The sequence below is a fragment of the Hyperolius riggenbachi genome, chromosome 2, assembly GCF_040937935.1.
Source record: "Hyperolius riggenbachi isolate aHypRig1 chromosome 2, aHypRig1.pri, whole genome shotgun sequence".
In the NCBI taxonomy this organism is placed as follows: domain Eukaryota; kingdom Metazoa; phylum Chordata; class Amphibia; order Anura; family Hyperoliidae; genus Hyperolius; species Hyperolius riggenbachi.
The window spans coordinates 137,943,680-137,960,587 of NC_090647.1; the positions used below are offsets into that span (position 1 = coordinate 137,943,680).

The 16,908-nt window shown below is 41.9% G+C and overlaps 1 protein-coding gene across 5 annotated transcripts in view; it reads left to right on the forward strand.

The window, feature by feature from the left end:
• MYO1A (myosin IA) overlaps positions 1–16,908 on the forward strand; it is a 159,148-nt gene that overhangs the window by 87,376 nt on the left and 54,864 nt on the right. For all 5 annotated transcript variants that reach the window (XM_068267480.1, XM_068267483.1, XM_068267484.1 and 2 more), the window contains 5 exons: positions 3,521–3,619; positions 5,728–5,831; positions 8,854–9,001; positions 13,326–13,444; positions 16,797–16,883. In XM_068267480.1, the coding sequence (XP_068123581.1) occupies positions 3,521–3,619; positions 5,728–5,831; positions 8,854–9,001; positions 13,326–13,444; positions 16,797–16,883 (557 nt within the window). The remainder of the gene's footprint in view (positions 1–3,520; positions 3,620–5,727; positions 5,832–8,853; positions 9,002–13,325; positions 13,445–16,796; positions 16,884–16,908) is intronic.

Genomic DNA, 16,908 nt, shown 5'->3' on the forward strand with positions numbered 1-16,908 from the left:
AGCTACATCTTTAAATATTGGTGGTCCGCATATAGAATGAAGCCAGTAAGCAGTAATTCGCTGGTTTCCAATCAAATTCCACATCAGGTGACACTGTTGTCCAATTGGACTGCAGGTTGTCACCTGGGTATGCTTCTCTGTCTGGCCCGTAAAGACTTCTACATCATTTTATGTATACTCTGGCCCCTCAGCAGTCTGAAGTACGTTGACCTGGCCCTCAACCCAAAACGTTTGGGGACCCCTGATATAGAGAATATGCTTATTGTGAATGATTCGTCATATATTGCTGTAAAAGAAATCCAGGCTATACAGATAGGTTGGCCACACGCGATACAATAAAATGATTTAATTTTACAGCCGTCCGATAAAAATGATCAGATTTCCTGAAAGACCGAAAGGTTTTTTTTTTTTTTTTTTTTTATTTCTGATCTGATTTGTCATTTTTTTTTCAAAATAAATTTTTATGAAAATTGAATGGTGTACGGTACATTATCAATTTCCTAATATATACACCCAAGCAATTTTCTCAGAGTTTTCAATATTTTTTTTTCATGATTGGGGAAAAATTTAACACACATGTGTGGTACATTGGTCAGATTTTCCAAATGTTACAATCAATCAGAAAAAATGATTCTAATCCTTGAATTGAAATTAAATTAAAAAAATTGTATGGTGGGTGCAACCTATAGGTCTTCCACCGATGCCAATCTAAGAACGATGGTGGTAATAATATGACAAAGAGTACAGGAAGTGTTTGCTTACAATCAATCATAAGGACCAGATCGCAGTCCGTATATCTCCCTGAATTGCCAAGGCAGACAACGAGCACTCCCCAATCCATGCTCCTGCCGGCGGGTATGCACAACGTCACACAACGGCACATGATGGACTGGAACGAGAGTACAAGCAATTGCGGAACTTTTCGAGGAGTTGTCTGGTATCTTAAAGATCTGATCCGCTGTGACGGCCGTTATTGCTGCACAGCGCTAAACAGCTTTCACGTGATCGCCTGTACCCACATCGCAAGATATCGGAAATGATCGCTCATTGCTCAAAGTATCGCCAGTCGTTGGAAACTGCATCGGTGAAGTCGTGCCATGAGTGCGAGCCATGAAGCCCACTGATCTCAAACAATAATGCAACTAATGAAGTCAGACCAACCACAGAACTCTGGATTTTCATACTTGCTCTGGATCAGTGGTCAATATGTAGGAGAGTGAGATTTTTGCATTTTTTATATATTCCTGTGTAAAATGGTAATGGAACATTGCAAACATTTCCTGTAAGACACGCCGTCATGGGATCCTTTATTTGAAAACCTCTGTGGTGTCTTATTTCTCAGACACAGCCATTCTTTCAGAAGGCTTTGTTCTTTAAAATGGTTTTTCCGTGTTCGCCTCAGTGCTTATTATTTCAGACCGCCAAACAGCAGGAAGTATCAGCTAATTTCCTTGTGACTGGGATGGCAGTTATTCATTACTGTAGACTATGCATCCAATGGGGAAAGCATAACAATGCATAAAAGAGATTGTGCAGAGGAGGAGGATACATACAGATTTATTTTACTGTAAGCAACAGCTGTGTCCTGTCTCCTAAAATCATTACCTCAGTCAGTGTCAGTGACCAAAACTCTTCTGGTGTTAGCCCATTAATGCTTTCTCAAACACAAAGAGAGGTATCTTGCGCTCCTGTTCCTGGGTGACCAATCAGAGATGTACTCCTCTTATGATGTCATGCACTGAGACGCTCCGTAGTAGGGTAACTTGGCAAAACAATCAAAGAGAAATGGAGCGCGCCATAGCGCATTAATCGTAAAAGGTGGTTTATTGAAATTTAAAAGTTATACTCACAAACATGATTTGTGTATTCGCTTGTCAGCGGACAGCCAACCGCTTATCTCAACAGGGGAGGATGCCGCGATGTGGCCGGCAGCGTGAGTCCCGATCGTCTGGGCTCCATCTCGCTGTGAGGTGGGCGTGGCTGGTGGTCAGTAGGCGTGTGACGTCATTACGCCTACTGACCACCAGCCACGCCCACCTCACAGCGGGACGGAGCCCAGACGATCGGGACTCATGCTGCTGGTCACAATAAACCACCTTTTACGATTAATGCGCTATGGCGCGCTCCATTTCTCTTTGATCATTAATGCTTTCTGTCTTCTTGTTTCTGTGACTGTGACTACAGTATATGCTAATACTATATGCTATGAACTTACACTTGAGCTTCAATCCTTTAAAGCATGCCAGGGGTTTTCAGGGTGATGTTGACCCCAGTATTGGTGTAAGGCATGGGCCTCCTCTGGGCATGGACTCTAAGTAGCCACCTTCACTCTCATCACTAGCAGTAGACTAGTTTGCTGGATAGTGTACTGGTTAAGGGCTCTGCCTCTGACACAGGAAACCAGGGTTTGAATCAGGGTCTGTTCAGTAAGCCAGTGAGGAGACCTTGGGCAAGACTCCCTAACACTGCTATTGCCAATAAAGTATGCCTTAGTGGCTGCAGCTCTGGCGCTTTGAGTCGGCCAGGAGAAAAGCACAATATAAATGTTCTTTGTCTTGTCTGTTAGTGACTACCAGGTTGTGACTACCCATTTTACATCACCGGAGACAAATAGAACAGAAGCCATAATCCTACACAGTGGGAATAACTAGGAAAGTCATGGGGACTGGCTAAGGTCAGAACCAGACATGAATATGAGAGCTGTAGCGTTAAACAGCACTGTCTGCTTTCTGAGCAGTGTTTAAATAACTCTAGCTTTGTACTAATCCTGAAGCACCACACTGGTGCACATTTATCAGGACCTGCACACTAGTGGAGCAGTTGCCCAGATTCAGAATCAGAATCTTTCTTTCATGCAATAGGTGAAACCTGATTAGTTAGCTTTGCTTTAGCCCTGCTTGCATGTGACTTAATAAATCAGTTCCTCTATCTCAGGTTTGTCCAACTGGTGGCCCACGGGCCAGATGTGCCCCCTACCAACCCCCCCCCCCCCAAAGCCAGGACATTGATGCTTTGCCCCCTCCAGCCAAAAAATACGGTGCTAAACACACCACGTGCCCATGAAGCTGGACAGCACTGCTCTATCTGACAGCAGCTCCAGAAACAGAAGCTATTGGCTTAGCTACAGTATGCCCTCCTTTTTGTGCTATAGGGAGGTAAGCTGGAACTGTGCCAAGGCAAAGCTGTCCTAATTATCCTGTTTCATTACCTCCTATCTGCACACACACCATTGGAGATGTATGCAGGGGGTTTTCAGCCATGAGATTGGCCAATTTTCATAAGTCGGTGGGTACCTATAAATGCTGGTAAGATTTGCTAACGTGTGACTATCTAAAATTGATTTTTCCCCCTCAACATTCCATGTGTTTGTTGGAACACTTTTAATACAACAGGTGTAGGATATGCAGCCCTTGTGTGTGATTCCATAAAACCTGAAGGTGTGATCTCAGTGGCTGTGCTGTTCTTGCTGCATACATGAACTGAAGGGATATTGCAATAATAAACTGTATTTCTTATACAGACTTGCTGGAGAAATCTCGAGTGGTGAAACATGTCAGAGGAGAAAGAAACTTTCATGTATTTTACCAGTTACTGGCAGGAGGTGATTCTGCACTGCTTGGTAAGCACCTTAATAACAAGATACTGTATATCAGTATGTGTGTTTGCCATGTGTGGTAGTGCTGGACTGCTCTTGGATTGCTCCATTCAGAAGTGATATGTGTATTATTGGTGGACTTCCTAACCTTCCTAATCTCAGCCTAACACTAACCTTGCCTTTTTCCTCCACCTAACTTTAAACTTAATTCCAACTGTAATCCTAGCACTTACCCTCATCACACACCTAAATGAACTCTCCTTTTGATGTTTTATGGCCAGGTTGAGTGTGTATTAATACCACTTCCTCCTATACTGGTGGGTTCACCCCCAGACCAGTCGCCCTCTTCAAAGAGACTCTGAGACTTTTTTCCCTATTTTTTTTAATTTAATCTTGTTCAGCATTATATCCTAAGTGGAATCGCCGCAATCCCGTGGCAAAACGAGTGTTTTTTACTAGAGAAAAAGCTCAGCAACGTTCCTGGGCTCTGCAGATCCTATTTCTGGGTAGAGGCAGAGATTTATGCTGTAGCTCTGCCTCTACTCGCCACAATCTCCACCTTCTCCCGCCCCTCTCAGTCTTCTTTCACTGAGAGGAGCAGGGAAGAAGCGGAGATCGTCGGAGATTGATTGCGGAGAGGCAGAGCTACAGCGCAAAGCTCTGCCTCCCCAGGGCAGCACAATCTATGACCTGCAAAGTCATTGAACTTTGCAGGTCTATTCCTACGCTTATTTTTGACACGGGATTGCGACATTTCCACTTAGGATATATTGCTGAACAAGATTAAATAAAAAAAACAGGAAAAAAAGTGAGACTTCAGAGTCTCTTTAAGTCTGCCTGGTAATCGAACCCACAATGCCATGCATGGGAAGCAGAAGCAGTACCTCTACACCCTCTCAACCTGACAAAATGAACTTTCTTTAACATAAAATTTCCTTTCACCAATGACATCTTACAGAGCCATTTCTAGCCTCCTTGTCCCAGGCAAGAAAACCCATCTTACCCTCCATGAAAAAAGTGCCTTATAATACATCCTGCCACCATGCACCTCAAATAAAAACAGCAGATATAACTTCCCCCAGAGAGTAATTTCAGGTATCAAGCCTGATAATTGTCAGCCCCAAAATCTACCTCCTAAGCTAAGTTAAGCTAGGTACACACGCTGAAATAAACTTCGCTGAGAGGGTCAATAAAGCAGACCTGAACTCACAACTTCCTCTCTGCTCTTAAAGATAAGCAACATTTCTTTATTACAGCTACAAGAAATCCTGCAATAAATCTGCAGTGTGTCTACTTCCTGCTTTTATGGAAGCAGACATAGGGTTAACATCCCATGTTTACAAATTAGATACCGTCTGTTTCAAGAAGGCAAACTTTTGTTTTGAATAGCATTCTAATAAGAGGGTTTTTAGTTCTCTTTCAGCAGCGTACACACTCATAGGAGTTCAGATTTACCATGAGCAATCTTTACAAATTAGCTTCTCTGCCAAGATTCCTGAGCTGACATAACTGAGAGATCAAATTACACCTGTGAGTAGTCACAGATGAGGGGGAATTAGACAGCCTAAACTCTCTAAATACATATAGGGGGGATTCTCTATGTTTTCCTTCTGTCCTGAGTTCAGGTCCACTTTAAGGGCCACCTTGGTTGAGAATCTAGAGTTTGCACAGGAGCCCCTCGGCATGCTGGATCTTTAGCTAAGTCTGATGCCCAACTGACCCACAGGAACACTGATCTCCTCCTCACCCCACCCTCCAGAAGCTGCTCAGTCATGGGCCACACTTCAACCTTCCCCCCTCCCCATATCTACAGATGTGTCGCTATTCTTTAGGCTATTAGCCTATTTGTACAGCACCCTGACCTAGATTTTTGCCCAGGGGATCTAGTCTACTGTAATAATGAGTAGATATTGTTTTGCCCCTGACTAATTCTGAATATTAACCTTCCTGACATTTTAACATAGGACTGTCTGTCATCTTGTGCCTATGGGCCGCATTAGAGCGAGAAGACAAATGCCTTTCTTACTGGTTGCTAAGGATTTAGTACAACTCTGTTTTCTAAACAGTGTCATTATGCAAAATGATATACTTTGGTTTTATTCCTATACAACAGTTATTTTGTATTTTATTAGGAAAACTGAAGTTGGATAAAGACTGCAGCAAGTATGTGTATCTGAATAAGGATTCCAATAGTCTGTCTGGGATGAACGATGCTACAGACTTCAAAGTTGTTAAGGTACACTTTTGCTAAATGCATCTGGATTTCTTATGTTCACTCAAATGTATCTCGTCCTCATTTTTTTCTGTAATTTCAAGAAAAATGAACATTCTCTTATTTGACTGATCCTGCACTTTTTATTAAAATGAAGGTCTCTCCACAGTGGCATAGCTAAGGAGCTGTGGGCCCTGATGCAAGTTTTACAATGGGGCCCCCCAAGCACTCCACACATAACAATTTATATGGCGCACCAAAATCTGCCAATGGCAACTACAGTGTCAGAGGTGCTAGAAGGGGATGGGGAACAGCTTGTTAATGATTACTACTATTCAAAGTATCTATAGAAGTGATTATTATGAGCACAGGATCAATAGAGAGCTAATACTGTAGTTGAGGAAGGCCCCTCTGCACCCCCTATTGCTACACCCCTGTCTCTCCAACATCAATGAAAGGAACAATCACATCTGCCTTAAAGAAAACCTGTAACTAAAAAAAGTTCCCCTGGGGGGTACTCACCTCGGGTGGGGGAAGCCTCCGGATCCTATCGAGGCATCCCCCGTCCTCCTGTGTCCCACGGCGGTCCCGCTGTGCCCCTTCGAACAGTGGGGATGTAAATATTTACCTTCCCGGCTCCAGCGCAGGCGCAGTATCAGCTCTCCGCTCGGAGACGGGCAGAAATAGCTGATCGCTGTCGGACCACTCTACTGCGCAGGCGCTAGATTCCTGCGCCTGCATAGTAGAGCGGACCTTACGGAGATCGGCTATTTCCGCCTATCTCCATGCTGAGAGCCGCAACAGTGCCCCCGCTGGAGCCAGGGAAGGTAAATACATGTATTTATTTTTTTAAAGTGACAGCATAACAAAATCATAAATAGTTACCTGAGGGACTCAGCTGTTTTAATATGTATGTTATTATGGTATATCACTATTACTTTTGCAAATTAGGGCTTGTAATTATTGATCTAGTATAAAGAAACACAAATGGAAAAAATAGACTTTTATTTCCAAATAAAATATTGCCGCTATACATTGTACAAGGGACACAATTTAAACGTTGTAATAACTGGAATAAATGGACAAACCAAATGTGTAAGTTTTATCCTTCAAATAACATTTTATTTATAAAACGTTAATGACTGAAAACTGAGAAATAATGATTTTTTTCATTTTTTTTCTTATTATTTCCTTTAAAATGCAGCTAAAATAAAATCATTTTAAGCAAAAAGTACCACCCAAACAAAGCCTAATTTGTTGTGGCAAAAAACAAACAAACAAACAAAAAAAACCACAACAAACTGATGTAGAGATCATTTTGGTGTCATAAGTGGCAATAAAGTTATTAGTGGATGAATGGGAAGAGCATGAAATGTGAAAATGGCTATGGTTTTTAAGGGGAAATAGCCTGTGGTGGGGAAGTGGTTATAAAAACACACAGCACTCACCTATGTATAAAAGTAGAAAACTTTATTAGCACAAAAAAAAAACATGCATTTGCAGGGGTATGAACTACTTCATGACACCCAGACCCCCTAATTCTACTAAAAACACCCCTCACAACGTTGCCCATGGAATTGTTTGTTCTATGCAAATAAAGTTTTCTACTTTCATACATAGGTAAGCGCTGTGTGTTATTTAAAGTTCTCAGAGCTGCCATAAACAGGACATTCACTATAAATCTTATTGTAAAGAGTAACAGTGTGTCCGCAACACTAAACTATGTTAATAGGAGTGTGCAAGGGCTCAAAAAAACATACACAAAGTTCAAGGACAGAAAGCCCATAAAGATAGCACCACTCTAATGAAATAGTAACATTTATTCAAAAAATATATAGCATTGACACAAAATATATGACATCTTTGAGTTTCAAAAAAGATAAAAACAATTAAAACCGACCATATGGTCCAAAATGGTAACAGCTGCATACAATCATGTCTTTAAAGAGACACTGAAGCGGAAAAAAAAATGATGATATTATGATTTGTATGTGTAGCACAGCTAAGAAATAAAACATTAAGATCAGATACATCAGTCTAATTGTTTCCAGTACAGAAAGAGTTAAGAAACTCCAGTTGTTATCTCTATGCAAACAAGCCATTAAGCTCTCCGACTAAGTTAGTTGTGGAGAGGGCTGTTATCTGACTTTTATTAGCTCAACTGTTCCTGGACTATTTACTTTTCCTCTGCTAGAGGAGAGGTCATTACTTCACAGACTGCTCTGAAAGACTCATTTTGAATGCTGAGTGTTGTGTAATATGCACATATTATAGAATGATGCAATGTTAGAAAAAACACTATATACCTGAAAATAAAAGTATGAGAATATTTTCTTTGCTGCTAATCTTCTAGTAATTATTCATAGTACACAACCAATTCACTATATCATATATTTTTTTCCGCTTCAGTGTCTCTTTAAGCAAATCAAAGGTATGAATCCACCATATGAATATAGTCATGGATATGGCACAAAATATTGCCTATATGATCGCCTCAGTGTGCATCTAATCAGAGCACACACAAGGTTGAACCCGGGTTCAGCAAGAAAAACATATAAATATATACATCCACATACAATAGTGTAAATAGCAAGTGCAAAAAATACATATATATATATATATATATATATATATATATATATATATATATATATATATATATATATATATATATATATAATATAATGGAGCAATACCTAAATGAAAAATAATGTGCAAACCAGCAAGGGCTGCTATATCAATAACCCTGGGAGCAGCCTATAGTTAAAGTGCATAGAGTGAAAGAAAGTGCCATGAAAGAAGGATACTTAGCCCGGGAAGACCAAGGAGGCTGAGACAGTGCAGCTGTAGATAAGAAGAGGTCCCTTCAAGACAGTCCCGCAAGCTCCGCGGGCCTCACCCCGCTTTGGAAGGAGAGGAGAGGGATACCGTGGTGCTATCTTTATGGGCTTTCTGTCCTTGAACTTTGTATAAATCTTATTGTACAACTCTTGTGCCATCTTACCAACATACATAAATAAATGTTTTTTGTTATTTTTTTTTATAGGATGCCATGAAAATTATTGGATTTGCAGAATCAGAAGTTACTTCAATCCTGGAAATTGTTGCAGCTGTATTAAAGCTGGGGAACATTGAAATAAAAGGACAGTTTCAGGCTAATGGAATGGCCGCATGTTACATCACTAATGGGCAGTGTGAGTGCAAACAACATGCACCAGAACACTGTGTGCTTAGAGGAAGAACATGATAGGGTGCTGTCACAGTGTGGTGTTATCTCACACTACTTCTTACAGGTGTCTGAACAGATATTGCAAACAGGGCCAGATTTACCATAAAGCACTGTAGGCACGTGCCTACAGGCGCCTGATGATGGAGAGGCGGCTCACTTCCCTCCCCTATTGCCTCCCTCCTTCCTTCCCTAGAGTTCTGAGCAGAGCATAAATGAGAGGTTACTCACCCAGCTCTCGGCATTACACTGATGAGATCTCCCTTGAGTTTGGAGCACCACTAGCTATTTAATACTGAGGTTCCTCTAGCTACCTAATACTAAGAGCTGGGCTGGATTTACCAAAAGGCACCGTAGGCCCGTGCCTACAGGTGCCTGATGATGAAAAGGTGGCCCACTCCTCTCCCTGAGTGCCTCTCTCCCTCCTTCCCTATGCAGAATCCTGATGAGAGTGTAAATGAGAGGTTACTCACTCGGGTCTCGGCAATTCACTGACCAGATCTCCCTTTAGTCGGGGGCACCTCTAACTACTTAATACTGAGGTTCTTCTAGCTATCTAATGCTTGTGAGCACCTCTAGCTACTTAATATTGAAGGTACTTCTGCCTACCTAATACCAAGGGGCACCTGTAGCTACCTATGAAGAGCAGGGGAAGTAAGGGAGAAGTGATAGCTGGGACAGCCAGCACACATGTGGTGCGTTTCATTGGGGGTTTGTAGGTTCATGGAGGGCGAAGTCTAAGATGACAGGACAGTTGTGCCTATAGGCTCCTGTGATGTAAATCCAGGCTTGACTAACAGACCACCATAGCTACCTATGACAGGCAAGGGAAGTAAGGGGACAGTGACAGCTGGTCCAGCCAGCACATTTTCAGTGCTGTACGGCAGGGGTTTGTAGGTTCATGGAGGGTGAAGTCTAGGCTGCCTGTGATGTGAATCCAGGCCTGATAGCAACGTTCACTTATCCTAAAGTCAAATCCTACCTGAGCTTCTAATTTCCAGCCCCCCCCCCCCCCCCCTCACCTGACCACTGCCTGCTCTCTCCCAGTCACATCTTCAGCAGACATGATCCTCCATCTTTTCCCCTACAAACATTAGTAAATAGGTTGTGATGTTTCCCACAGGGAACAATGAGAACTGGTGACAATCCCTGACCAGACCCTGACCTCAAGCTCCAGTCTAGTCCCCCAGTTCTCTTGACTGCTACTGTAACGCTGATTAGGTTACTTGCATAGTGAATATTACACTAGCAATGTATGCATTACATATATAATGCAAGTTACTTGTGCAATGCACACTATGTAACTAGCATAAGTATTAGTAACATTTTACCACTATTTATTGAATATGCCCTAGTGATACAATGCTACTGACACACACTAATACAGTGCTAGAGAGATACATTGATACAAAGCCACATAGATACACTGATACAATGCTACAGATATATTGACACAAAACTACAGAAATACCTCCATACAGTGAAACAGAGATACATTGAAACAAAGGTACAGAGATACCTGCATATATTGCTACTGACACACACTGATACAATGCTACAGAGATATATTGATACAATGCTACAGAGATACCTCCATACAGGGCTACAGAGATACCTCCATATATTGCTACTGACACACACTGATACAATGCTACAGAGAGATATTGATACAATGCTACAGAGATACCTCCATACAGCGCTACAGAGATAACATTGAAACAAAGCCACAGAGATACCTCCATATAATGCTACTGACACACACTGATACAATGCTACAGAGATATATTGATACAATGCTACAGAGATACATTGAAACAAAGCCACAGAGATACCTCCATATAATGCTACTGACACACACTGATACAATGCTACAGAGATACCTCCATACAGTGAAACAGAGATACATTCAAACAAAGGTACAGAGATACCTCCATATATTGCTACTGGCACACACTGATACAATGCTACAGAGATATATTGATACAATGCTACAGAGATACCTCCCCAGAGCTGGGACAAAGTCCTCCAGCACCCAAGGCTGAGACACCAAAGTGTGCCCCTCCATCCCTCCCACCCCAGCTGTCACATACTGATTGCTATTAGACTAAGAGGGCCACAGGGCCCACAACCTCCCCAACACCTTAATATCTAGTTATCTGGCTTGCAGTCACTGCTATGTATCCCCTTTTCTTATGTCTTTCTGCTTCATACACAATTAGGAATGACAGCTGAATGAATTGTGCGCCCCGCTTACACTGCGCCCTGAGGCTAGAGCCTCTCCAGCCTATGCCTCGGCCCGGCCCTGTACCTCCCTACAGTGCTACAGATATACATTGAAACAAAGCGACATAAGAAACTTCCATAAAAAGCTACTGACACACACTGATACAATGCTACAGAGATACCTCCCTGCAGTGCTACAGAGATACATTGAAACAAAGCTACAGAGATACCTCCATATAATGCTACTGACACACACTGATACAATGCTACAGAGATACCTCCATACAGGGCTACAGAGATACCTCCATATATTGCTACTGACACACACTGATACAATGCCACGGAGATATATTGATACAATGCTACAGAGATACATTGATACAATGCTAGAGATATGTGAGATATAGTGACACAATGCTACAGAGATATACGAGATATACAGTAATCATACAATGCTACAGCGACATATACGGTACTATATGAGATATATTGATACAATGCTACAGATATATATGAGATATATTGATACAATGCTACAGAGATATATAAGATATATTGATGCAATGCTACAGATATACAGGATCTTCTCAAAAATGTAGCATATTGTGATAAAGTTCATTATTTTCTGTAATGTACTGATAAACATTAGACTTTCATATATTTTAGATTCAAATACACACAACTGAAGTAGTTCAAGCCTTTTATTGTTTTAATATTGATGATTTTGGCATACAGCTTATGAAAACCCAAAATTCCTATCTCAAAAAATTAGCATATTTCATCCGACCAATAAAAGAAAAGTGTTTCTAAAACAAAAAAAGTCAACCTTCAAATAATTATGTTCAGTTATGCACTCAATACTTGGTCGGGAATCCTTTTGCAGAAATGACTGCTTCAATGAGGCGTGGCATGGAGGCAATCAGCCTGTGGCACTGCTCAGGTGTTTTGGAGGCCCAGGATGCTTCGATAGCGGCCTTAAGCTCATCCAGAGTGTTGGGTCTTGTGTCTCTCAACTTTCTCCTCACAATATCCCACAGATTCTCTATGGGGTTCAGGTCAGGAGAGTTGGCAGGCCAATTGAGCACAGTAATACCATGGTCCGTAAACCATTTACCAGTGGTTTTGGCACTGTGAGCAGGTGCCAGGTCATGCTGAAAAATGAAATCTTCATCTCCACAGAAACTAACTTGAGTCAATATCTGATGTAAGCACAAGGATTTCTCTTTATCAAATATGTCCATTTTGTGGTGCCCGTACATGGTACAATAAAAACATTAGATTTTCCCGTTTATTCAACCAAAACGATTGAATTGAATGAAAGCTGAAAGTCGGAATAATCAAACTAAATGATCTAATAAAAAAAAAAAAAGATTGTGCCGTGTATTGACACCTTTAAGTTAAAGAGACTCAGAGATGAGTCTTCTTGCCTTTTTTTTAACTTACCCGGGGCTTCTTCCAGCCCCATAAGCATGGATGTGTCCCTCGCCACCCTCCTGCGATCACCTGTTCAGCCGCCATCTACTCCCGGTACACGGATCAGTTGGACTCAGTCTGACTGAGTGACGTCAGCCAGGGCCTTCTGTGTTTGCGCGTGCGCAGAAGGTCCGCCGCTGACGTCACTGAGCCGCTCACCGTGGCTGAACGGGAGATCGCAGGAGGACGGCGAGGGACAGATCCATGCTTATAGGGCTGGAGAAAGCCCCGGGCAAGTAAAAAAAAAGAAGGAAGACTCATCTCTGAGTCCCTTTAATAATTGGTATTTTGGAACATTATACCTGTTACTTCTACTAATAGGGTAGCCAAGCACTGGTACTCATCCTTGCAATCCTTCTACAATCCTTCTGTTTTGCCTTCTCTCTTTTCATCTAACTCTGGCTGTACCCCTTTTTATCCCTGGTAAAACTAATGGACAAGAAGAGCAAATTTTAATTTTGGAAGTCAGAATATTGTAGGATTGTATGTAATGAACTAACAATGCTTGCAAGTCTATTCACACATATGAAGATCTGAGTATGCCAACACTATAACTACATTTCTGTAATTTAAACATTATTCACCCTTTTGCCCAGATGTTAAAGAGATTGGTTCACTGATTGGCCTGGATTCATCTGTGCTAGAAAATGCCTTCAGTGTCCGTACAGTGGAAGCCAGACAAGAGAAGGTGGTGACTACCCTGAATGCAAACCAGGTATGGCAATGCATAGCATACTGGGCAGGGACAAGCTGGTGTCATTTGCTAAAATCATTTCAATGCAAAAATCATGTCCTTAACAGAGTAAATGTTTTTACAAAAACACTGTTGTTATTGCAGATTCTTATTACAGAAGAAATGTTCACAAAAATGCAGTTTCCCATGACTTCAAGGCATATATTGAAATTTTTCATGTTTGAAAAAATACAATAAATGTGTTATGAAAATACTAATCTTCACGGAAATAGAAACATTTTTGCGAAAATTTTGGAGAAGCAAAAATCATCTGTCTGACTTGGGCGTGATCCACTGTCAGATCCATAAGCATGTCTTGGAATTATAGCTGTTTGTAGCAGCCGGCTGTGGCAGGGCTGTCTTCCTTTCTAGGGGTGATCTGGCAGCCCCGGGCTACTTCCTTGCATGCTTATCCGCAATGCATGCCCTGCTGTTAAAGGGAATGTCTAAAGGGCTTCCTCCAGCCCCTAGCAGCCGTTATGTACCTCTCCGCAGCTCCGCTTTCACCCAATGGCTCCTGGTCCCCGACAGTGCAGAGGCCGACCTCGCCAGGTCGTTCTCTACTGTGCCTGCGTGAGCACCGCTGTCAATCACTCTCACGGGGTGTGGAGTGTACTGTGTAGGCGCAGTAGTTCTGCTAGTGGTAGTATCATGGGTAACACACAGGAGGCTTGTAAGTGTCCCCATGGCTTAAAGGACAACTGAAGTGAGAAGTATATTGAGGCTGCCATGTTTATTTCCCTTTAAACAATACTAGTTGCCTGGCAGCCCTGCTGATCTAGGCTGCAATAGTGTCTGTATAACACCAGAAACAAGCATGCAGCTTATGTTGTCAGATCTGACAATGTCAGAAACACCTGATCTGCTGCATGCTTGTTTAGGGTGTATGGCAAAAAGTAATAGAGGTAGAGGATCAGCAAGGCAGCCAGGCAACTGGTATTACTTAAAAGGAAATAAATATGGCAGCTTCCATATACTCTTGCTTCAGTGGTCCTTTAAAGTGGTCTGAAAGCCAGCATTTCTACTTTGCTCTAAAAGATTCCTCACAGCTTGAAAGCTACTGTCCCCCAAAAAAATTCTAGCAGTACATCACTGAAATGCACTTTCTCCTGCTATTCAGTTTCAAATTCGCATCCAAACTGCAGATAACAGTATCTTTTTTACTTGTTAAACACAAATGTATCAACATTGGAATGTAAACAAACACTTTCTGAGAAACTGTCTCTGCTTCAGGCACACACACAATTCTGAATAGCTCATTAGAAGATTTTAATATATAATAAAAAAAACAGTTATAATAGAAAAAGAATAAAATGCAATGGCAGCTTTCAGGGCAAGAAAAACTACACTTTGAAAACTTGTAATTTGTAAACAGACAATATTACGTGTGCACAAATGCAAATATGATAACTGTATGAGTAATAAAAAGTAGGAAAACACATTTTTATTGAATGTTATGTCAGAGTTTCAGACTACTTTAAGCATGCTTTGCAATCATGTGACTGATACCAGTGCTTTAAATGATGATTAGAGACATGGGGCTTGATTCACTAAGACAAATAGCATGCCTCATCAAAGTTAACACACCTTATCAGAGTAGCATAGCGAGCGCTACGAACCCATAGGGGCTCAGGGCAGGATGAGTGGAGCTCTTGTCATTGCCAATTAGCAGGCATAAGTTTGCTATGCTACTCTGGTAAGGCATGTTAACGTTGATAAGGCGTGTTATCTCTGATAAGGCATGCTATTTGTCTTAGTGAATCAAGCCCATGGATTGTTACAGCCATTGAGGGCCTCGTGGTGGCATACATCTAAAAGAATAACCTGGTAAAATGGATGCGAGAAATTGTCTATAATAGAAAATCAGGAATTTTACTGATATTCTTATATCCCCGATAGTAGAATATCAGTAATCTTCACTAATTACAGCAACTGTAAAGTCACAATTTACCCGAGCAGCTGTAAAGTCGCTCATTACACTGGCTGTATAGCCACTGAAGTCAATTAGCCAGAATTTGGCTACATGGGAGCATTTCTGCACCTATAGCAAACCTGAACTAAAAGTGAAAAGTCAAAATAAACATACACACGTTATACTACTGTGTAGTCTACTCATCAATCTTGTTTGCCTCTCCTGCATCCCATTTATCCACTGTGATCAGTGGAAATCTCGGTCCTCCATTTTAAAAATGGTGATGACCGTGTAACAGCTTCATGGTCAGCACACTGTTAAACTGTAATACTTGAGCCATTGGGAAGCATGGACATTACCTTGCTCACCAGTTGTCCTTTCAGTTATAACTGACAGTAAGTGATATATTTCAGTTCTGACAAAATATTGTCAGAACTGGAAGGAATCATTTTTAGAAGAAAATGGGGAGCCTCTGAAAAGAAGTGACGGTGAGGTAAGGGCCTGAGCCCACTAACGCAGTTGTGCACAGTTGTGTCCGCATTTCAGAAACACATCAATGTTACAGATGCTGAAAAGCGGACACAACTGCGTACAACTGTGTTCAACTGCGTTAATGGGCTCAGGCCCTAAGGATGTACTGTCATACCGACAGCAGAGCAAGTGGGCTGCAACAATGAGAGAGTGGCACGAACGGCGAGAGCAACGAGTCTGTGCGGCATTATGTCGGTGAGCTCTGTTTTTTTAACCAAAAAGTCTTTGGCCCCTAAGGGGCCAGAGACTACTGGTAAAGAAGGGGTTACATTACTCACCTGGCTCCACCATAGCTGCTAATTGCATTGTGGCCTATTACGATGCCCAAACTACCAGGCGCAGCCTGCACCCATTTTACCTGTTCGCGAGAGTCTGTATGCATGTGCTAAACAAAAACAGCCATATTCAATCAGACCCGGGACAAGGTCCTCCAGCACCCAAGGCTGAGACACCAAAGTGCACCCCTCCATCCCTCCCACCCCAGCCGTCACACACTGATTGCTATTAGACTTAGAGGCTCCCCAGGGCCCCCAACCCCTTAATCTCTAGTTATATGGCTTGCAGTCACTGCCATGTATCCCTTTTCTTATTTCTCTCTGCTTCAAACACAATAGGGGAATGATGGGAATGATGGCTTAGTGAGTTGTGCGCCCCCTCCTACACTGCGCCCTGAGGCTAGAGCCTCTCTCACCTCTGCCTCAACGCGGCCCCTGTATTCAATTATCAGTAATATCAAGTATTTTACAATACATGACCTATGTAGATAACTTTGTTATGGAATTATTGTTATATGTTGATGACATTTTTGTTTGCTAATTTCATGTAAACATTCAGTATGTGATGTTGTGTTACTCTACTGCTAGTCTTCACAGCCATGCACTTCTGTTTCAGGGAATGTATGCCCGGGATGCTCTGGCAAAGAACATGTATGACCGGCTCTTTAGCTGGCTAGTGCAAAGGATCAATGAGAGTATACAGGTTGGTATCCAATCTAACATGCCAG